Below are 24,463 nucleotides of genomic sequence, written 5' to 3' on the forward strand. Positions count from 1 at the left end.
AGTATTTACAGTATTTATTAATCCTGGTAAACAAAAACCCATGTTAGATTAAGTCCATTAATTAATATTAACAAATAAAACTGTGAGTTTTAATATAGTATTAATAAATGTTTTGCAATTAATATGAACTGAGATTAATAAAGGAGTTACAAGTATTATATAGTTAGTTTATGTATGTAGTTAACTAACAAATGGAACCTTATTTTTACCCATATTCCTTAAAAAAAAATGTTATTAATACATTTCCTATGCAGTAATGTCTTGCCAAAAAAAACGTCATTAGGCCAAAAAAAACAACAACAAAAAAAAAACCCTGCCCCTTCCCATGTCCTTTCTTGGTTTCAAATGAGATCCTGCAAAGCTTGATCCCAGCCACCTTTCTTTCTGGTGCCACGCCCACCTCAAAAACAACAAGTTCCCAAGACTCCACCCCTTCTTCACCCTCCTGGTCAAATTCCATTCACCACAAGCCCAATCCCCAATCTCAGGCAGGACGTCCCTGAGAACATCAGCAGCTTTCTCTTTGCTCTTTCTCGGCTAAATCTAAAAATGTCCTGGACGCGACCTCTTCTTCTCACCTGTCTCGTTGCTTTGTCCATCATCACCTGTGAGTAACCAGACTGTGGTTTACTGTTCTCGCCAAGGGAAGTGTTGATTTACCAATGTGGGGAACCATATAGTCCTTTGAAAGGGTGGGATATCTTTTGGACTTACCTCAGCCGTGTTTCCTCTGTTACAGTGCTCCATGGAGCCGACAGCACCGCTGTGTCAGATAAGAAGGCAGCCAGTCCTCAAGGTGAACAAAAACCTTCACAATGTTGCTGTAGATCTTTCTCAAGAGTTTCTACTCCTCATCAATGTTCTTCTTCACCAAAGGTGCCCTGAGGAAGATCTTCATGCCAGAGGCAGATGCCTCCAGCTTCATCAAACGACGAGGCAGGAGGGCTGTAAAAACTCAAGATGAGATAAACGGTGAGAATTTTTGTACTTATGTGAAAACTCCTTATGTGAATTCCAGCACAACCACCAGAGCAACTGTCACCTACAATGGACAGTCCAGAATGTTTGATGTAGAGAGACTAACTGTGTGCAAATGGGGATTTTATATTTATAATAATACAAAATAAAAATGAATATATATAAATATTCAAATGACAGATTTTGAAATAAATCACTTATTTTATTCAGCAAGGATGCATCCAAAGTGACAGTAAATACATTTATAATGTTACCAAAAAATCTAATAAAATCAGCTTTAGTGACCAAAAGAGAATTCATTCAAAAACTTTACATAAATCTTAACGACCACAAACTACTTAACCACAATTTGAAGTCCTGCAAAATAAATTGTCATCAATCATGTCACTTCTGTGGCTTCTAGGGATGTTTGGTCAGGTTTTCTGCTGTAAAACGGTAATAAAGAGCCCTTTTAGTCGTGACTAGCACTGGCCACACAGGTGCTGCGTTTTGAGCCAGCTGAGGAATGTAAAGACGGCGAACCGCAGCACATAGCAGGAACCACAGGACAGGCTGGAGAAAACCAGCCTTCAGTCTTCAACTCCTGCCAGTGCTGGAGGAGGAGCTCTGCTGTTTCTCAAGCCTTTCATTTGGCTTAGATCTGGTCTGACATTGTTAGTTTATGGTTATGGGCTCACCAAAAATTATGTTTGACTCACCTGTGGGAATTCAAGTCTGTGTATTCAAATGGTGAGGAAAGGATCAGGACAAGAGGATTTTAATCATAAATAGCTTTTTTGGACTTACAATAAAATAAAATTAATTAGTATGCAGTTCGGGATTTTATAATTCACTGCTGCTGTCACTCCAAATCAGGTGATCCTGTTATGTAATACAAACACCGATGTAATCACAAACAGCCTTTCGTTATGAATAGTGAAAATGAACCGTGTATTTCACATAAACCATATTTAGTTCAAATAAGATACAACAACGACAAAAAAGTTCTTCTGAACATTATAACTCACTTATTTCTTTTATTATCCTCTCACATTTTGTTGTCTTATTAGCTGAGCAGAGACAGAGGCTGGCCGCAGATGAGAGAAGGAGGGAGTATCATGAGGAGCAGAGGAATGAGTTTGAGAGTCACGCTGAAGAGGAGCACGACGGTGAGTGTGCAGCGAGCCAACTCAAATCACTCACCTGGCGGCCATATTGGATCAAGCAGCATTAGTAGTAGCGCTCTGAGATCAGTTACCCAGGATTACGCATGAACTTAGCTGAACCTTGTAGGATTTTACAAAACAGGTTTACCAAATCTAATTAAGAACAAAACAATGATTATATTAATAAAACAAACTTATTATAAATAAATAATAAATAATAAAAATATAATCAATTATGCATTTTTAGCCATAGCCAAAAACAAAAACAAAAGTCAAATATTATCATTTTATCATTGAGTCAAAATTATAATTTTTCCTTTTATGCCAAAAATCATTACGATATTAAGTAATCATTTTCCATAAAGATATTTTGTAAATTTCCTACTGTAAATATATCAAAACGTAGTTTTTGATTGGTAATATGCATTGCTAATAATTCATTTGAACAACTTTAAAGGCGATTTTCTCAGTATTTTAATATTTTTTGCACCCTCAGATTCCAGATCGTCAAATAGTTTTATCTCGACCAAATATTGTCCGATCCTAATAAACCATACATCAATGGAAAGCTTATATATTCAGCTTTCAGACGATATATAAATCACAATTTCGAAAAATTGACACTTAAGACTGGTTTTGTGGTCCACATATATTTCACGCCCAACTTATTTATTTGTACTGGCTTTTCTTTAGGCATGATTACAACCTTTTATTATAAATTCAGTTATTGTGTGTTAGATTGATTTCTTTTTTCAAATTGTTTGCTTTCTTTTTATTTCAAGGTGCATTTAATTTTCGTATTTCATGAGGTTTTTCATTTCAAGGCACATTTAATTTTAGGTGATATCTTTAATAAATACATTTATTTATTGACTTATGCCTTTATTTTAATTTTCATTTATTTATTGTAACATGTCGTATTTAATAATTTCAAGTTTTTTTAATTTATTTTTTTGTAAAAAATACTTTTTAGTTTAATTTAATAAAATTCATCCACCATTTACTCTATTGTAGTTTTAATATCATGCCTACACTTTTAAATATAATGGGGGTATAGACAGCAAAGGCTGATCTATATACAGGTTATATAATAGAATATTTTCGTACTCAGTTATCATATGTAACATAATACACCAATAACAGCATGCAATAAAGCTTTATTTAAATACTTCTGCCTTTAATGTTTATACAGTACACATGCTAATCGCTTACATGGTCATGTTAGTGCAGTATAGCATCCAATATTTACACATATTATATCTGGTACTCTGTAGGCCTATGTGTAAATATCTGAATACAGAGTTAAAATCTAAATTCCTTCATTTTTCCTCTCCTCCAGAGCAAGACGAGCGCACCAGAGAGAAGACGGAGCAGTGGAGAGAGTTTCACTACGACGGCCTGGACCCATCTTATGAGTACAACCGACACACGGTCTAAAACAGAGGATAACGGGTAGAGAGCTAGTCTTATTTGTGTATTCATGCATGCAGAACACATGTAATCCATGTATAATAGTTCTCGAAAAAGATGTACATTTATTCATATTCATACTCGCCAGTTATTATTTTTATGGCTAGTTTAAAATGTATCGTAGCCGTCACACACTTTAATGACACAAGTCATTGCACTTTTTTTTTTTAAGAAATATTATTTTTCACATCATTTCTTTTCATTTTATTCGTTTTTGATTTTGGGAGAATGTAAAGTGTTACATATTTAATACAAATAATATTTGCAGTCTAAGCAGGCATGTATATCTTTGTAACAGTTCTTTCAGTTTTGAATGAGTCTGAACAACAATAAAACTACTGGTATCTTTGTCTTTAATGAAAATTTGATTCCATACACTCAACCAAAAACACTCACCACAGAACAAATCTACTAAAGAGAAAACACAGCTTACATCATTTCTGCGACCTGAATGAAAGAACCAGCACTCGGCTGCTAAATTCAGAGAGCTGGTATGAAGACCAGGATGACATGCAAGATCTAGAACAGTTTGAAACTCTCACGGTCGTATAATATATCAGTGGACACATCATATAAAAAAAACGGCTTCAGTTCAACTGGAAAACTGCGATGTTTGCATTCGTTTTTCACTTCACTGAAACACAAAATCAGCAAATACAGATCACCGTCACTGAAGCTGGTACTTTTCATATTGATCTGTGATAAAAACAAACACGTTACTGCTCGAGCGTTCATCAGTCTTCTCAATTAAAAGAACACAATTATGATAACATTTTACATTACAATGTCTATATTACATATATTTAATAATAATGTACTATGAATAGTAATTTGAGTGGCAATAGCAATAAATACTTGAATTTGCACAATGCAACATAATCACTGCAATGTAAAGTGTGACCAAGAGTAATAAAAAAAAGCAAAGCTTACAAAATAAATGCAAAACATACACAAAATAGTGCGTTTTCGCCAACCTTTTATACCTCCAGAAACATCTGAAACACAAATCACTTCATTATTATTATTAACAAAATGCTGATAAAAACATTCAACTGCACATTTCCAGGTGATTATGCAATATTCACAGCCTTCGTTCTCACATTAATAAATGCCAGACGCATCCGAATTTCAAGTTTATATGTATTGGATGACAGTAAACCTGGCTATTGGTTTAAAGCCTGTATTCACTACATCAGCTTCTGTAAATCACATCCTTTATCATTTGGTTGTTCAAAACAGCAGCAGGTTGAAATAAAGCAGCAACAACTTTTGAATGAATTAGACTCTTTTATATACACCTTCGAAGACTCAAAGTAGATGTTTGTAAACCCCACTCATCAGCCACATAAGCGTCCAAATCAAATCTCTGAAATTCACACAGGCCGCTATTTTCTGAATCAGTCTTGTTTTATAGCACACCGCTGGCTTTCCAGAAAGGAAAACTGGTTCGACTGTGAAGAATGGAAGTTACTGTTAAATAGAAGAAAACATGTCTTTCCACAAAGTGCAACAGTCAAGTGAGCAGGAAGTGATGTCATTTGGAGCCAGTGATGATGGTAGTGACCGTGGATGGCCCCGAGGAAGAGTTTGCCGCTTGCATGGGTGAACCTAGACAAAGATAACACCCTCTTCAAGGGCTGTTCGACAATACGACATAATACAACACACAGCACATCACTGGTGATGAGTCAAAAAAGCCGGTTTCATGAAATATACAGTATTAAGGCAAAAGCTTACAGTCGTTGTGGTGGACTGAGGAAACGTCGACCGACTGACTCTTCCCTTGCATGGATGTTAGATTCTGCTTCCTGTGTTGAGAGGAATCCATACTGCTGCCGAGCTGAAGACGCCTCATGTGTCTGATCACTGCGGTAGCGTTGAACGCTTGCTGTGAGGAGAGAAGAAAGAAGAGAATACAGAATTGAGAATATCTTACATCAAACTTCTCTGAAGGAGGAAAGGAAGTGGTCACTTACTCGCCATTTAGCTTTGGCAAAGTTCTTCTTCATCTGTCGGCTGACTGATTCGTGGATGTTCTTACAGAGCGCAGTATCGCCAGCTATCCTGCAATCAGAAGAAAGTCAGCGGTTGGACTTCCTGCAATATCATCAGGCATCCATGAGGAGGCAGAGTCTTATGATATGTGACCATATGAGTAAACACTGAGATGCTATTGTGTCATTAATATTTTGATTGCATTTTTATATTAAGTGGCCTTAACTACTATACTGTACTTACATTTAAATTAATGATTTGGTACAACACACGTATTGTGTGCATACATGTTTTTACATTACATCTGTAATGTTTTAGTTTAGTTTTAGTTAATCATAATAATGCTGTTGTACTCAATTACAGTTTGAAGTGAGTAATTACGGTTATTGAATTTTTTTATATAATATTGCAAACTAATAAATAATATATAAAATATGTAATTATATATATATGTAAAATATACATGTAAAATAACCTTTTTTGTTTTATGCATTTTAAAATGTCATTTATTCCTGTGATGCAAAGCTAAAAACTATATAAAACTCTTAATATCAAAAAAAAAAAAACTTCTAAATCTCCCCAAACATTTGAACTGCAGTGTGCATATGAATTTTTACATAGTATAAGTTTTATTTAGCAAAAAACGCCTAATTTATACTATTATTTTTTTTTCATTTTATTATTTAGCAGTGTAACAATTTCATGTCAAAAAAGTAGATTTTTTCCCCTGGTCTCAACACTGTAATGCATGTAAATAATTATGATTTTATAGCATAATCTAATACAGTAAGGATAATTCAGGATGATTTAATTAATATTATTTACATTTATATAATATTTAAAAGTATCCGTGCATCATGGTGTGGACATGTTTAATTTGTATTGGAAATAATGAATTTCAAACTTAAAAGGAAAACATTTGAACTCAATAATGAGCATTATGTAAGCAGAGAAATATGCTTAATGTTACCGAGAACAACTAAAACCTTAAACCTGGTGATACAACACCAGGGTTTTTCACGAGAAAGGCCGCTCACCATGGATGCCGAAGAGCCTCTTCACAAGTCAACCTCTTTTCTGGATCTTTCTGCATCAGGTTATTAATGAAGTCTTTAGCTATGAAACAACACAAATGTGAAAATAAAGAAACCGAATCTGTTACACAAGGGCGCAGTTCTAATTGTGAAAAAAACGACACCCTCCTACACTTCCCCAGACAGCAGCGAACAGCTTGTGGTGTGGGTGTCGAGCTGTTATTTTCTAACGATGCCGAGTCGCCTAGTGCTAGATCAACGGCTGATTTATATCTGGCTGCAATACATCAGTGTTACTTTTGATAAACCCTTATTAAAGTGTTGCTCATGGGAGAAAACAAAGTCGTGACTGTCAGTGACAAGTAACCCAAGTCATACTTAATGATGGGAGAAGAGACAAGAAGAGGTGAAGAAGGGTGTCATTTTATCCAGCTTGAAGCTGATATGAATAAATGTAAGAATTTATGTAACTAAAATGAAAAATGAAAATTCTCTGAAACTAAACAGTTTCAGGTCCCATTAGATTCCTTAGTATGGACAAATATATTTTGGAAGTCGATGGGAGCCAATGAGTCACTTTTATTTTTTAGAATATCTTCTTTTTGTGACACGAGGGTGAGTAAACTATAACATAATTTTCCATACACACCTGAATCTGAAATATCGTCCCAGTACGGGGAATCGAACTCGTATTCTGCCCTCAGTATTTGCTCAAACAGTTTGGAGTCGTTCTCGTCATAAAACGGAGGGTATCCACACAACCTGAGGAGGTCGAGGTATGCTCAGTATTTTAACCTAAAGACTTCTTTTCTAAATTAATGTAAAAATCGTTTGGGATAAAAACAACAAATGTGTTTCATAAAAAATAAATAAAAATTCTCACAAGATGTAAGCAATAACTCCGATAGACCAGCAGTCCACAGCTTTGCTGTAAGGTTTCTGGGCTAATACTTCTGGAGCTAAAGGAATAAAAAAGACAGAAATTGAATGAAATTACATTTAATAAATTGTTAAAAGGTAATTAAAAGATAAATGACCCCAAAACAATTTTGATCATCTCATGTCTGTAGAAGCTTGTTTCCATCACAGATCAAAAATATCAGACAGTTTAGACCTTTTCTCACAATTCTCAGAAAATGTCAGGATTGCGAAGTATAAACTTGCAATTTTGAGGAAAATTCAACAATTGCAAGATGTTGACTCATAATTGTGAGAAAAAAGTCTGAATTGTGTGATAAAAACTCCTTTATTTATGTGTTCATTGATTTTTTTATTTTCATCCTGTGGCTGAACCAAGCCTTCATGAATGTCATTTCAAAACAATATGTTTCCTAATTGGCATTTTCTAACCACTTTTATTCTGCATTTGTGGACTTGACAGACATCTTTTATCATAAGATGTACTTTAGCATAAAACCCTAATGAACATAACTGATAAGAAAAACGTAGAAAACAGTCTAGTTAATTCATTAGTCAATTCATTAAAAAAACCATCAAATGTGAGCTCTCACAAAAATATTTTTTCCAGTATAAAGTATTTCATTTACACTTACATAAAACTTTACATTTAACTGCATTATACTGTAAAATTATAGATCTATTACAGTTTTTCACAGTACAGAGTAAAGGAGTTTAACCAATCAAAAGGCTTTTACTATAGCTTTTTGACAGTTTTACCATTAAAACTATGATCATTTTATTAAATATTCAGATCCAGTGTAGATTCACACTGATATTAAGTGGATGGACAGCCCTACCCACGTATCCCGGCGTCCCACAGGCTGTGGACATGATGTCACTAGCTGCGCCCTCCATCTTGGACAGCCCAAAATCACTTATCATAATCTTGGATTCTTCATGTGGGTTAAAATAGAGCAGATTCTCTGGCTGTCAGGGGATGAGAGAGAAGGTGATAAGGTTAAGGAGTCACAGGGACTTATTCACACCGTACGTCTTGTTTCCACTGGAAGTGGAAGTGAGTGTTTCATTTCTCATGTTCCAACTTCCTATACACTGTATAATGAAACTGTACTTCTCTGTACATCGATTTGTTTTAAAGGGAAATCATCACCTTCAGGTCTCTGTGGACTATCCCCAGTGAATGCAGGTAGTTAACCGCATCCAGAACCTGTTTGATTAACGCACTGGCATCCTGCTCCGTGTAGAAACCTCTCTCTACGATACGATCAAACAGCTCCCCGCCAGACACACTAAAAAAAGAAATCTGTTTTTAACAATCTATGTTTTTTTTAAATATGGTTATTACAGTAATATATAATATGCAGTCAAAATTATATAAACGTATATATAATACTGTTTACTGTCACTAAAATGTAATGCAATCTTGATGACTTAAAGTATTCATTCCTTGCAGAAAAAAAAGAAAAAACTTTTAAAGGATCCTGTATGTTTTTGACTTCATTATAGTTTTTTATATGTCATTATAATTATATTATATAAAATAAAATAAAATAAAATAAAGGTTAATTTATAGGTATTTGTTTACTAGGCCAAGTCTAAACATAGCAAAAAAATTATTGTTTAGAAAAGTAATAGCATACATCGAGTCAACAAGCAGCATGAAAAACAAAAAGCAAAAATACAAATAAAAACAATTATGTAAATATAAAAATAAATAAACAAAGAGAAACCAAACCAAAATAAAGGGGAAAAAACATACAGAAAACAAAACAAAGCAGAAACAAACAACAACAAGAAAAAATAAAAACCACACACTTTTTTCAGGTGATTCAATTTACCAACCATCATATAATAAAATAAATAAAAAGATAAACACTTAATACTCCAATCTTCTCAAACAACAGCAGCAGCCTTGGACATAAATGAGTAAAAGAACTGGCTTTCTCTCAAGTCATGGGTTGGACACCCCACAGGACGTCGAACTGGAATGTGAATTGGAACGACAGGAAGAATTTCCTGGATTCAAATTCAAATAAATTCAGCATGACACAAAATGACACAACAAGAACAAATTACTTTATGTTTTCCATCTTGCAAACCAGCTTCACATAGTTTGGCTCCGTTTCAAAGACTTAAATAAAGCATTAATTGAAGCAGCAAACAGACTCTACTCACAGTTGCATAATGAGATATAAATGAGTGGGGCTCTCATAAATGTCTTCCAGTGCCACAATGTTCTCATGCTTGATCCTGAAAAGAACACATGAAATATTTGATCAATTACAACGAAGCAGAGTTGCACTTGAGTGGATTTTGAAGGCTTTGTTTCGGATGGCTGACGTTGGTTCTGATTGCACATTCCCATACACCTTTGCATAAATTCTGAGCTGATATGTTGAGCTATTTTATTCATGCAGATGATGAAAACATAAGGAATTCCTATGTAAGTTGCTAAACAACCATTACAGTCTTTACTATGATTCTGACCACTGCATCTACGATCCAGATGCAAGCAGCAGCGTTTTTACCCGCCAACGTATTGCCTCGCATCCTTGCCTGAACGCCTTTTTACCATGACAACCATGGACCTGCGCTCGGCCTCAACGTGCGGTGAATAGCGAGGTCTGTGGCGGAGGCCACATGAATCATTTGTACGGCCTTTAAAATGCTTCCGACGTTTTTGACAGGGACAGGTAGGAGTCAGTAAAGGTAGGAGGCTGAGAGGGGTGTGTTATAAAGGCTGAGTCATCTTTCCCTTTGAGAAGAAAAGCATAAACTCCCACTAACAGCTGCCTTTGAACTTTAGGGTTTCTGTCTATAGCTAGAGGAACTTGTGTAAAGCATGTAATGGGTGTTGGGTTTGTTATTTTAAGCCTTTTCCAGGAGCTTTTAGAATACTTACTTCCTCAGCACTGCAATCTCGTTTTCTATTCCGCTCTCTTTTCCTCTTAATGCTTTTTTTGGGATGCATTTCACAGCGTACATCTCTCCTGTGGCCTTCTCTTGGGTCAGGACCACCTCAGAAAATGCCCCACTGGAAAAAAACATGAAAAGAAAAGCTAAATTGGGGGTTCGAGATTTTTTTGAACATAAAAAGAGGACATAGACAAAATAAGGTGCTTGAAAGGTAAGCAGAATATAGTGGGGTTTAATAGTCTAAAACAACACTGAAAATACAGTCATAAAATGAAAATGAAAATAAAGATAAAATAGTGCTTTAGATAGCCAGAATAAAATACAACAAAATAAAATGAAAAAAATATAAAATAAAATAAAAGAGTCAACAACAGGAAAATAGAATATAAAATAAAATAAAGTAAAAGTTGTGGTTTAGATGGCCAACAAAGGGACAGAAGCATAAAATAAAGTAAAATATATAAAATAAAATTGTAAAAAAAAAAAAAAACTGTAGTTAAGCATTCCAAGCCCGAAGTAAAAAATAAAATAAAATAAAATAATAGTGCTTTAACAGCCTACAAAGGGACATAAGGAAAATCTAATCAAATCAATGAAATAATAAAATAAAATAAAATAATAATAATAAAAAATAGTGCTGCTTCAGATATGTTACAAAGGTGCAAGGGCATAAAATTAAATAAAATGTAAAAATAACTAGTGCATTAGACAGCATAACAAGGGGCAGAAACGGGAAAATACAAAATAAAAATAATACTGCCTTAGTCTACAAAGGTACAGAAGCATGAAATAAAATAAAATAAAAAAAGTACTTCAAAATAATTTGACTTGACTAATTTATGAGCATTTAAAATACTAAGGACCCACTTCAAATGTCTGTACTTCTTCAAATATTTGTTTAAACCAATGCCAAACCTGTACGCACACATTCACGTCTGCTGTGATTCTGTGTAGGGATGTTGTATCACATGCACTGTGTGTAATCAGTTGGCCACTGTGGCTTGCAGCTAAGCCTTTATTGGTCACTGAAAATCTGCTCTAATCTCTCGGCACACACGCACAGTCATTTACAGACACTAACATGAGCACTCGACACAATTCAGAAAGCTTGGAACAAAAGCCAGTTTTTTAGTCAAAAGGTTTTCTGAACCATTTCATCAAACATAGGGCTTGGTGCTTTGCCAAAAAGAAGCATTTGTCATCAGTTTCTTAAACTGTAAAATTCATTTCTCATCTCGATTGAAACATAAGCCCTTCGGGAGGCTTGAAATGTAGTGACTCATTGGCCAGGCACCCAGCAGGTTGAGTACTTTGTAAGCTATGTGTTCATATAAGCGTGTGAGGTTGCAGTGGGTGCGGCGTTCATCTCTGCAAAGAATTAAACAAAAAGAAAAACAACAGTCTGTGGAGTGCATTAAATACCAGATTTAACACATATGTAATTCAGACACCTTTCACAGGAAAACATGAATGGTGTTTTTTTTTGGTGCAAACGGTGCTAAAATGTTATGGATGGTTGCCAGGAAGTTGCTAGACAGTTGTTCAGATGTTCAGAGTGGTATGAAGTGCATTGCTATGTGGTTTTTAGGGAGTTATAGTTTGACAGGTGACTGTTTACTGGGCCAAGTCAGAAAATAGCAAATATGATTGTTTAGAAACCTCGAATGAACAAGCAAAGCAAGAAAGAAAACCAAAAAAACAGAACAGAACAAAACAAAACATAGCAAATTTGATTGTTTAAAAAGTTATAGCACACCAACAAGCAGCGTGCAAAACAAAAAAATAAACAAAATAATATAGAACAAAACCAAACATATGTTTGATTTATTTAGAAAGTAATGTCACATCTCAAGTGAACAAGCAACACACAAGTTTTACAAAAAACATAGCAAATTAGATTTTTTAGAAAGTAATAACACACTACAAATCACAAGCAGCATAAAAACAATTCAATAAAAAAGCATGAAAAACAATTAAATTTAGCAATAAGCAGATAAACTAAACTAAAATAATAAAAAGTGATATTGCATTGGGTGCTAGGGAGTTATGGTCAGCACACATCAAGTCAACAGCGCAAATAAGTAAATAAATAAATATAAATACAAAGAACAAAAAAAAAAAAACATAGCAAATGTGATTGTTTCGAAAGTAAACAACAACAAACAAATCTAAACCAAAACTAAAGAAAGCAAACCAAAATACAAAACAAAACAAACCCCGAAATTCAAAGAAAATATACTACTACTACTACTACTACTAATGATAACATAAAATGAAGAGTGGTATTAAGAACATTGTTATGTTTATGTATGCTAGGGAGTTATGGGTGGTTACTATGTGACTGCTTACTGGGCCAAATCAGAACACAGCAAATTTGATTGTTAAGAAAATAATAGCACGCCTTGAGTCAACAAGCAGCATGAAAAACAAAACAAAAAGAAAAAGCACAAAACCTCAAAAACCATAATACAAGTGATTCAGGTCAACAAAAAGCAAATAATAAAATCAAATAACCTAATTCTAACTAATATACAGTGGAGTGTAATAAAGTAGCTAGTTCAATTTTTGCCATCAGTCTGGAACCTAACGGCAAAGGAAATCATCAAAGCACAGGAAGTTTACACTCAGTAACTCAGTGCCGTGTGTGTCACACCTTCAGGTATAAGGCTATGAAAGCATGACCGTTAACCCACATCCACTGACCTTTATGCGCTTTGCGTTCCTTGTCGTGCACCTGACTGTAAAGTATAGTTTGAAACAAAGCTGTTCTCTGGAAAGCTTGCATATGTTTGCCTGTTACACTCTTAATTAGCATGAGGTCAGCAAGGAACTAGCGTTCATTTATCATGACTGGTCCATGACCTCAATGCTTTGCAGCAATGCTGAATTTCTCAAGCAAATGTCAGTTTGATAAGTCTATATATAAGCAAATGAGATGTGGGTGTAGCCACATATTATGGGATGTGAAGGAATGTCATTTCATAACAGATCTACTAAAATAGATTTAAAGGAATAATTCCACCAAAAAAGTATTTTTGTTTTTTGCAAAAAACTTTTTAGCAATGACATACTGAATGTACGTGACCGCAGCCTCAGATGAATTCAGGAAAACTGGCACCTCCACATCGGAAGGCAACAGGATTAAACTGGGATTAATCTAAAACTCATGGATTAACACTAGACTGATGATATTTTCTCATTTAGAAATGCCTAAAGCGGTATAATGAGTTTGAACAATAGAGAGTGGGTGGAGATTGTGTGTAGGTTTTTGTTGAGTCATTGTGTGTAGGAAAGTCTGAGCTATTTCTGACAAGAAATATAATATGCGGCCAAAGTCATAAAACCAAAACAACAGGTGTTACTGTCTTTGAACAAATTGAAAACATGCTTGCATGCAGATTCCATCCAATACTGTATGGAACATATAATAGAGCAACAGTGTTTTGGAGAGTCAAAAATATCATATCACAATTTTTCATTTGTCAGGAAAATCCCAATTCATGATTTTATAACGATTATGTGTTATGCTTGTTTTACTATTTTCCAAGTTGTCTGAGCAGTACAGCCAAACTAATTTCCCTATTAAAAACAACTTACAAACACACACAAAATATTTAGAATATTTAGAAAAAAGCGGGAGAAGATAATAATCTTTGTCATCATTTTATCTTTGTAATTAATAAAATAAAAACAAAAATACACATTACAAATACACATACTATACAAATAGAACAAAGTGCTTTATTTTTCAGGTACAGTATAGGTTTATTAAGCATAAAAATGTGTATAAAAATAAAACATTATACAGACTTCACTGTATGAATTATATATTGATTCTTGTTAAAGCAACTGTATTAAAGTTATTCAGTCAAGAACAGCGAGTAATTTTTCTCTTTGTGTTGTACTGTATTATTAACATAACAATTAATATTGTTTTAAACCTGAATGAGTTTCTTTCTTCTGTTGAATGTTAAAGTTATTTTGAAAAATGTGGATGACCAAACAGTTACTTTTCCCCAGTGACTTCTAGTATTTCTTTCCTACTATCAAAGTCAATGGGGACCTGAATTTCTTTGGTTAACCAACATTCTTCAGAATATATTATTTTGTGTTCAGCAGAAGAAAGAAATTAATTCAGGTACAACATGAGAGCAAGTAAATAATGACAGAATTCAAATAAATTGGGGTTAACTATCCCTGTAATGACAAGCGGCAGCATTTTTAGTCTATTAGTCTGCTGTCACTTTAAGACCAGCATCTTATATACAGGCACGCATCTGTTTTTCTCTCAACTGTGTTTAAATGTAAACCTTGTGGGTTTTTGACAGATATCTTTGTCAAGTAATCAGGCGCTGTTTGACAGGCGTTTTAGTGTGAGGCACGCTCAGAAAAGACACATGTTAGAACAGCCCACGGATGAAATGTTTAACCAGCAAGGCTTTAAAGCACATCCAAATAATGTACTTTTGTAACTGTGAATAAGTGCAGTGTCCTGTGAGTGTAACTCTCAGCACTGAGCCAACATTTAATATGAATGTATGTCGTGTTGTACAGTATATTGAGACAGAGGCGCTAGAACTGCATCTGAAATACTGTCCGCTGTAGCAGATAGTGGAGATATTTTAATTGTTCATGATCAAAAATCATGATATTGCACACCCGTTTAAACATCCTTAACTGCGATAAACTTATTGTAAAGCGTAACTTTGAATAGCCTGGTATTCTAAAACACACAGATGAATAATAAACAGGCACAAATTAATTTAATATGAATAATAAAGGTGCATCTCAAATTAGAATGTTGTGGAAAAGTTCATTTCATTAATTCTACTCAAATTGTGAAACTTGTGTATTAAATAGCGAGAGACCCGGGTTCGAATCTACTGTGAGACACCAATGTGTCCCTGAGCAAGAAACTTAACCCCTAGTTGCCCCAGAGGTGATCAGTTTATGGCACTGTTGAGGTGGTCTGGAAGCCCAGGTTTCTTTGATAGTGGCCTTCATCTCATCTGCATTGTTTGGTCTCTCGTTTCTCATTTTCCTCTTGACAATAGCCCATAGATTTTCTGGGGTTCAGGTCCGGTGAGTTTGCTGGCCAGTCAAGCATACCAATGCCATGGTCATTTAACCAACTTTTGTTGCTTTTGGCAGTGTGGGCAGGTGCCAAATCCTGCTGGAAAATGAAATCAGCATCTTCAGAAAGCTGGTCAGCAGAAGGAAGCATGAAGTGCCTCAAAACTTCTAAACGGGTGCAGTGACTTTGGTTTTCAAAAAACACAATGGACCAACAGAAGCAGATGACATTGCACCCCAAATCATCACAGACTGTGGAAACACTGGACTTTAAATAACTTGGGCTATGTGCTTCTTCACCTTTCCTCCAGACTCTAGGATCTTGGTTTCCAAATGAAATACAAAACTTGCTCTCATCTGAAAAGAGGACTTTGGACGACTGGGTAACAGTACAGTTCTTCTTCTCATTAGCCCAGATAAGACGCCTCAGGAGTGGCTTAACAAGAGGAATATGACAACTGTATCCAAATTCCTTGACACGTCTGTGTGTGGTGGCTCTTGATGCCTTGATCCCAGCCTCAGTCCATTCCCTGTGAAGTTCAATAAAATTCTTGAATCGATTTTACTTGACAATCCTCATAAGGCTGCAGTTCTTTAGGTTGGTTGTGCATCTTTTTCTTCCAGTTTTTCATTCCACTCAACTTTCTGTTAACATGCATGGATACAGCACTCTGTGAACAGCCAGCTTCTTTGGCAATGAATGTTTGTGGCTTACCCTCCTTTGTGTCAATGATTGTCTTCTGGACAACTGTCAGATCAGCAGTCTTCCCCATGATTGTGAAGTCTACTGAACCAAACTGAGAGAACATTTTTAAGGCTCAGAAAACCTTTTCAGGTGTTTTGGGTTGATTAGCTGATTGGCATGTCACCATATTCTAATTTGTTGATATAGTGAACTGGTGGGTTTTTGTTAAATGTGAGCAAAATGTGTGTGGTGTTTTCTGTTTAGTGCCTCAGAAGACTGCATCTGTAAAATCTTGTGTAAAGCGTATTAGAGAATCTGTTATGTCATCTTCAGGAAGGGAAATCCTAGAAAGATAATCCAAGTAAAATATTACTGCAAAACAACTGCTTCAAGTCTTGCAGTTTCCACTAATGACCTGATGAGTTCAATCAGGTGTGATGACTGAGGGAGACATACAAAATGTCCAGGGCATGGGGTACTCCAGGACCACTGATATGGAACATACTTTTTAGTCATAAATTGAAATGTAGTACCTACTTATACAATAGGTGATTTTAAACCCACTCCAACACACCTGCTACAGATTTTCAAGTAATCCAGAAGACTTTAATTAACTTGTTCAGGTGTGTTTGATAAGGTTTAAGCTAAGCTCTGCAGGAAGAAGTTCTACAGGAGCAAATATGAAGAACACTGGTGTAATTCATGCTGTTTATGCTGAATGATGATTGCATCATTATCATCATAATCATCTTTAAAATGAGAAGAAAGCATATGACTGGAACAAAGCGGGGGGGGGGGGGCAATGTAATAGTGTGTGCACAACACACACACAATACATACATAATAACAGAGTGTGAGAGAGATAGAAACATAGTTTTTCACCTCATATAATCCACAATCAACACGAGTACAAACATGACTGTAATTCCTGTTGTTGGACCACTGACATGTAATCCAGTATCAGGGCCTGGCTGGGACAAGGTGGTTCAAAATTTAGAGAATTCTCTATGAGGTTTAAAACTATTGGAACTAATGGAGCTTCTACAGAAATGAAACATTTACAGATCAGGATTGGTCTGTATCCACTAAAGCTGCTAGTAAATCCTTTTTTATGAGACTTGGTGTGCTATTGTATAAACGTTATATAACACAAATCTCCATCAAGTTATAATGTCTGTTTGTGACCTAAGCAACCTCATCTGACACAATATCTTCAAATGTTTGGAAAATAAAAAAAATAAATAAAATACACTTTATCTTCAGATGTTGGGATGTGACACCAAATTACAAAAATCTTATTAATAGAAGTAAAAATATAAAAACACATTATAAAAATAAATACATATTCATTAGTTATTTATATCTGACCTGACCAACCTCACATGCCATATACACACATTATCTTAAGATATTTGGAATAGACACTGCATTAAAAATTAAATAATCGATTAAACAATCAAACATCAAAAACATAAATCTATGTTTATATAAAAATATTTATTTCAATCAAATAATGAATAAAATGTGATGTATCATTTACACCTGACCTGTCAATAATCATTAGATTAGGTTTAACTTTATTGTCATTGTGCACGTGGAGTGAATTGAAAAATTAAATAACATTAATGTAAAATATAATATTAATTTAAATAATAATAATAATAATAAAAAGATCAAAAGACTATGATACAGCACAGATGCACTGCAATTGAATCTTTATTAATGGTTTTGAAAATCAAGTGTAGTTTATTTTACAGTGGTGCTAAATGTGTCAGCTAAGGGACTATCACAGTTTACAAGACAAGTAAATAAATAAATAAAACCCTTTCAAATGGTGAAATGAAAAATGTTTTCTCTCTAAGGGACATAAAAAATACCTGTCCTGTTTTTGGTCCCTGCACACCATATAAATAGACATCTCTTGGTCTATTTCAGGAAAATACTAGGGAAAACCCAGTGAACCAGTACTTCAATGCTGCTACAACAGAAGAGGAACAGTTGTTCATGACAACATAAGGCCATGCTGTAGGATGTGGGATATTAACAGTGACAGAAGAAGGCCTGCATTAAAACCCGCTATGCCAAGTAGGTTAAGTATGGATTTAAAATGCATACATACAATGCAATAATACAGACCACGTTGAAGGAATGTTGAGATACACTTTCACCTTAGTAACAGGGTTGACAGTTTAACAGTTCACTTAGCCATTTAGACTTGCGCTCAGGGTTATGAGACTAATAGTGTTTATAAGAAGATGAATGTTGATATTTCTACAAACATCCAGTTGTCTATAATCATTGTTTACTGTATAAATCATTGTAACAGGGCTGACTGACAAACCCTATAAAATGTAAGACACTGATTAAAGAAACTGATCACCCCCCCCCAAAAAAAGTGATTACATGACCGTTTTTTTAAATGTACTGAATTACATTTCATTTTAATAATTACTTATGAGGTCTAAAAACATCTTAATGAATAATAACATCAAACCAGTTCTCATTTGTTTACTGTAGCCTACAAAACGGGGTTGACTGACAAACCCTACAAAATGCAAGATAGTGCTAAAAATAAGTGATTGTTTTTGTATTATGATTTCATAATATATATAAATATAAACACACATATACACATAATATTTCCATTTAAATTTAGTAATTACTTATGATGGTATACAGGGTTAACCGATCACCTGGGGGTGCAAATTTAAGTTATTTATTTATTTATTTTTTATTCTAACGGTCTATTAAATTCTGAATAAATAATATAAGTATACATAAGCAGAGTAAATACAATATACTAGCTTTTATTTTCATATATAAATATACATCACGAAAAAAAAAAGAAAAACTTTTGGTGAGGCAATAAGCCATTTATAACCCAGCAAATGTGTCTGCTGTGATGATTTTACTCGTCTGTAACATCGGAATATTCTCATTGGTCAAACTTTGAGAACCCAAAACTGGAGGACATTGACTCTTGATATGCAAAAGCAGTCAGTCATTCACAATGTCAAAGCATCATTCATACTCACGTCCCGAGGATTTCCTTAAACTCAAATATCTTCCTGATGTCATCCACTTGCTTTTTCCACGACCCATTCACAGATTCCTCGCTTCCCCTGGCCATGGTGCTTCCAGGGTGAGCGCTGCCTCCGAATAACCTTCTTAACGCGTCAATCTTTCCAACCTTACAGGAAACACAAAACACAAACGGATAAAGCCGCGAACGCGAGTGTCGGTCTCTGTGACTGTATGGCCGGCTTTAAACGTTGCCCGCATTCCGTTTCATGCCGCCCGGTTACGGTACCGCCAACAGAGCGAGGACTGACCGACGCACAGCGACTAATCCAATCGCGCGCACTCACCGCGGATCCCGCCTCACTGACTCACCGCGACGAGGAGACGCGCTCGAGCTGAACCAACAACGTGTAACGCGCACGCAAATGCGTGATTCCGTGTTCTTGAGGTATTATAAAAGTGGGGCTGCTGTACCGCACCGGCTGACAAAATGATGCAGCTGTTGTCCGGTAAATAACCGGTGAGCTCGTGTGAGGGTTGACGGCAGAACAGACTGCGTCAGGAGCGGTACACCTGCTGCATCAAGAGCGATAGACTGCATTCATCATCAGCCATACAAGCTCAGTGGAGTGAGGGAGACACTGGGATAAACGTTCTGTTTAAATACATATTTTAGTCTAATTGCTATAAAAAATCTACAAATTTTAGAGGGGAAAAATTACTTTAAAAGACACAAATCGATAAAGTATAACAAGATTAACACATACAGTAAATTGATATTTTGGATGTTTTTGTCTTACTTCAGAATGATGACATGTTAAGGAAGTAAAATAGCTCCAAATCTCATAAGTGACCAGTGAATGAAAAATAAGCAATGGTTTCTCCTGTGGGGTCTTGCCTTAATATTAATAGCTTAATTTCAAAACCAAAACACAGCAATGCAGTTAAAATACGAAATCACCTACCATTGCTTTTTAATGAATGAAGTTTTCCAGGTTATCATTTCTTCATGAACGTCTAAAGGAAACTTTGACATTTTTCAGAAGACACTGTAATTTGAGTTGACTGATTAGGAATGAATATAGTAAAGTACAAACAGGTTTAATTAGGGCCCGAGCACCGAGGTGCGAGGACCCTCTTGTATCTGCTTTGTTTTTTATTAGGGCTCAAGCCCAAAGGGCGAGAGGCCTATTGTTTTCCTTAGGATTATTTTTAGGGCTCAAGCCCAAAGGGCGAGAGGCCTATTGTTTTCCTTAGGATTATTTTTTATTATTAGGGCTCAAGCCCAAAGGGCGAGAGGCCTATTGTTTTCCTTAGGATTATTTTTTATTATTATTATTATTATTATTATTAGGGCTCAAGCCCAAAGGGCGAGAGGCCTATTGTTTTCCTTAGGATTATTTTTTATTATTATTATTATTATTATTATTATTATTATTTTCCAACGTCTCGGGGGCTTTTGGGGCCCTTAACGTGCTTAAAAAGTCTTGAAAATTGGCACACAGATTGGAACCTGCGGCCATTAGGGCCGGGCAGAGACTGATACACGGGCGTGGCACAGGGGCTCTACAGCGCCCCCTGGAATATGGAGGGCCATATATCATACATTCTTGCTCGTAGACGTATGAAACTCGGTACACATATAAATCTCATCAATCCAAACAACTTTTGTATTGCATATCATAGGCTCCGCCCAACAGGAAGTTGGCTATTTAGGGTATAGTATTCAAATTTTTCGTCAAAGTTGTGGGGGCTTTTAGGGTCCTTAACATACTCAAAAACTCTTGAAAATTTGCGCACACTTTGGAATTGGTGGCCTTTAGGAGCCTGCAGAGGCTGGGACCCGGGCGTGGCACAGGGGCTCTACGGCGCCCCCTGGAACACAGTCAGAAATGTTGATGTATAGCTCACACATACTTGCACATATTCATATGAAACTCAGTACACATATAGATCTCATCGTGCCGAACAACTTTCGTATTGCATGTCATAGGCTCCACCCAACAGGAAGTCAGCTATTTAGAGTTATGTAAAAAGCGCATGCTCTGGAATTTGAAATACTTGTCATAGGTTTTTTTCTCGATTGCCGCCAAACTCGGTCAACATGATCTCAAGACACTGGGGATGAAAAATTGCCAGGGGATTTTTGATATCTCAAACGGTTTGCTCGTGGCGAGGCGTTGAAATTATGGCGAGAAATGAGAAACAGGAAGTGTCTAATACCATCCACATACATTTCCTGATTTTAATCAAACTTCATCAGATTATTCGTTGTATGATGTCGATCGCATATATGTGACTATTAGGAGTCAAAGTTATAGCGCCACCAACTGGCAGAAGGAAGTGTGTCATTTTCAAAATGATTTGAATTTAGCATCTTATTATTACTCGATTTGCTTCAAACTTCATCAGAATAATGGTAAAACACAGCCGATATAAATCTGCAAGGGGGATATTGATATCTAAAAAATTGTTGGCGTGGCAACATGTCAAACTGGAATACTTCTCAGGTGATTTTGAGGCAAATAACATACTTAGAATTTCACAAAACTCTGAACACACATCAGTATTTCTGATAGGAACTTAAATTGTGAATGAATTTTGGATAGCTTGAATGATTTTGCCGTGGTGATTTTTTTAAATGACCTTACAAAGGGAATCATTATTGTATTTTTAAATTGCAGCTTCCAAACACGTCAAAGAATTTTTTCATACAAATGAAAAAGTCATTCTGAGGAAATATGCATAGTTTCACGACTTTACAACACTGTATGGATAACAGAAAATTAAAAAACTGTCAGACATCTCATCTCACTTTGTCCCTCTGTTTGAGTATATGTGCTTCAGACTTCCATTGTCTGAGAGAAATTGCGCCCCTACAGGTGCAATTACCGGACTTTTACTTTCACTTTTAAATCGGTTAAAAATACAAATAAATACTTAGATTTAATTCACACTGACAAGCTAAACCAACATATCTGATTATTACCGGTTCAGGGCTCATGGATAAATTATTTCTGGCCAGAGATACGTGAGAAATAGGAGAGATGAATCACCGCTGTGATCACGAGCGTCTGGAGTAAAGAGCTCAGAAAAAAACGAATTTATTCCTGTTTTAAAGCTTTTAAAAATAAATTATTACAGCGATATCACACAATCAACCAATTAGAACACACCAAGAGCTAAATTAAGATGTTTTTGAACTGTTTGTGTGAAAATGAAATATTCGCGGCTGCATCTGAAATCACCGCCTCCGATCAGCGCGTACAGTGTCGAGCTCAAAACAAACGAATTTATTCTTGTTTAAGAGCTTTTTTAAATAAAATATTACCACAAATGCACACAATAAACCCATTGTAACACTACAAGAGGTAAATGCAGGTGTTTGTGACCTGTTTAAGTGTACAAGACTATTTGAAAACGCGACTGGCAGAATAACATATCTCTCGAGCTGCAGGATTCTGCCGTTCGTCGTACGAACGAACACATAACGGACAAGATTATTTCAAAATACATAATAGCATGGCGAATATAAACGAAAACAGCCACGTGAACATAAACTGTTGAGAAATAAATCTGAAGTGGATCTACTGGATTTGAATATTAAAGTGACCACATTTACCACTTGCTTCTGTCTTCAATTGTAATCTATATAAAAAAGGATACAGAACTCAGAAATTTTATTGTGGATTTATGATAAAATCAGCCTGTAAATTAATTCATACTCCTCCTCATACTACTCCATACTCCTTTTTCAACATGATGCCAATATACTGAGATGTTAAATTGTGAATGGGTTTAGGATAGCTTAAATGGTGTTGCCATAGAGATTTATTAAAGTAACATAAAAAAATACAATCGTTATTTTACTATATCTTTACAAATTTTCATTCTAACTCTTCATAATTTTTTATATAAGTAGAAGTCATCATTTGAAGGAAGCACAGTAAGTTTCATAGCTTGATCATTTTCAAGAGCCAGCATAAAATTAAAACTATCATAACTTATAAATCAAGCTTGCAATTCTTAGTACCAATAATGGCCACCAGAGGGAGCTATATGATTACTTTTAAATAATTATTGTAGAAACTAGTATGATTTAAATCATTTATAGAAATCTTTCAAATAAAATAATATGTATTTTAGGAATTTTATTGATAAAATGACCCTCACTTAATTAGAATAACAAGCTGAAGTATTGTGAACTGTATATTAAGAATAATTCTTTATAGGCTTTATGGACAGATAAGTTTTGAGTGACTCTTGAAGGTTCAGCATCACATCCTCTTTTACCACTGTTTAAAGAATGTAGCTTACAGAACAGGTGTGAATGAATTTTGGATAGCTTGAATGGTTTTGTCGTGGTGATTTTTTGAAATAATAGTAAAAAAGGAACCAGTAAATGTCTTTTTATTTTTTTAAAGTGCAGCTTCTAAACACTTCAAAAAAAAAAATGTACACATAGAAGACAATTCATTCTGAGGCATATTTCCTCAGAATGACTGGTCTCATGACAATAGTTTCATGACTATAAAACACTATATGGATGATAGAAAATTAAAAAAACTGATCTGATGTCACTCAGTCCCACTGTCACTGTGGGTAGTGTGTGTGTGTGTGTGTGTGTGTGTGTGTTAAGTGAATTAGGTGTGAAACTATCAGAGAGCATTTAGTCTCCAGCGCCAACATTTTACAGAACTGACACTTTCCTGGAGTCTCCAGAATTACTCGGTGTCAGGCTCTGAGAGACTTAAGATTCCAAAAAATGATTTAATTAGAATACCATGAAGTATTGTGAAATACTATATATTAAGACTTTATATATAGGCTTTATGAACAGATTAGCATGACTCGTGAAGGACCAGCACCACCTCCTCTTGTTCGATGGTTTGAGGAGTATATCTTCCAGAATCTGGGATTAAGATTTAGGAGCTCATTTTTATTCCACCTCCTTTCCTGAAAGTCTGTCTTGCAGAATTGACTAAAAATTAATCTTCACATTATTTCCTAATTATTTTGCAATTCTTTTTGTCAGTTCTTCTTGACCTGTTTTTCTCTTCCAGCTTTCCTGGACTATTGTATAGCACTCATAAATGATTAAATAAAAAATAATGGTAGTTATTAAGATTGATATGGTTTGGAATTGGTAAAATGTGCTTGGAAAAAAATCACAATAAAACAATGTTTTAATGTTTAAGTTTGGAATATTAACTGACATGAATGAA

The 24,463-nt window shown here is 35.2% G+C and overlaps 2 protein-coding genes across 3 annotated transcripts; one reads left to right on the forward strand and one right to left on the reverse strand.

Moving 5' to 3' along the window:
• The first annotated feature begins 459 nt into the window (after nt 1-459).
• Nucleotides 460-3,945, forward strand: LOC127946693 (unique cartilage matrix-associated protein-like). The gene is made up of 5 exons (XM_052543408.1): nt 460-607; nt 740-796; nt 877-972; nt 2,028-2,126; nt 3,463-3,945. The coding sequence occupies exons 1-5, from the start codon at nt 550-552 to the stop codon at nt 3,558-3,560; spliced, it is 408 nt and encodes a 135-aa protein (XP_052399368.1). The 5' UTR covers nt 460-549; the 3' UTR covers nt 3,561-3,945.
• On the reverse strand, nt 3,930-20,332 carry LOC127946692 (calcium/calmodulin-dependent protein kinase type 1D). Of its 2 annotated transcripts, none has more exons than XM_052543407.1 (11): nt 19,253-20,332; nt 10,446-10,577; nt 9,719-9,793; nt 8,694-8,832; nt 8,380-8,509; nt 7,506-7,581; nt 7,272-7,384; nt 6,626-6,704; nt 5,570-5,657; nt 5,331-5,481; nt 3,930-5,230 (listed from the first exon to the last, which is right to left on the reverse strand). In XM_052543407.1, exons 1-11 carry the CDS (start codon nt 19,345-19,347, stop codon nt 5,202-5,204), a joined length of 1,107 nt encoding a protein of 368 aa, XP_052399367.1. In that variant the 5' UTR covers nt 19,348-20,332; the 3' UTR covers nt 3,930-5,201. The 2 variants fall into 2 exon arrangements, with proteins under 2 accessions (XP_052399367.1, XP_052399366.1); XM_052543406.1 differs by having other exon boundaries at nt 3,930-5,201; nt 19,253-20,331.
• Nucleotides 20,333-24,463: the final 4,131 nt, after the last annotated feature.

Source organism: Carassius gibelio, chromosome A25 (genome assembly GCF_023724105.1).
Source record: "Carassius gibelio isolate Cgi1373 ecotype wild population from Czech Republic chromosome A25, carGib1.2-hapl.c, whole genome shotgun sequence".
Taxonomy (NCBI): Eukaryota; Metazoa; Chordata; class Actinopteri; order Cypriniformes; family Cyprinidae; genus Carassius; species Carassius gibelio.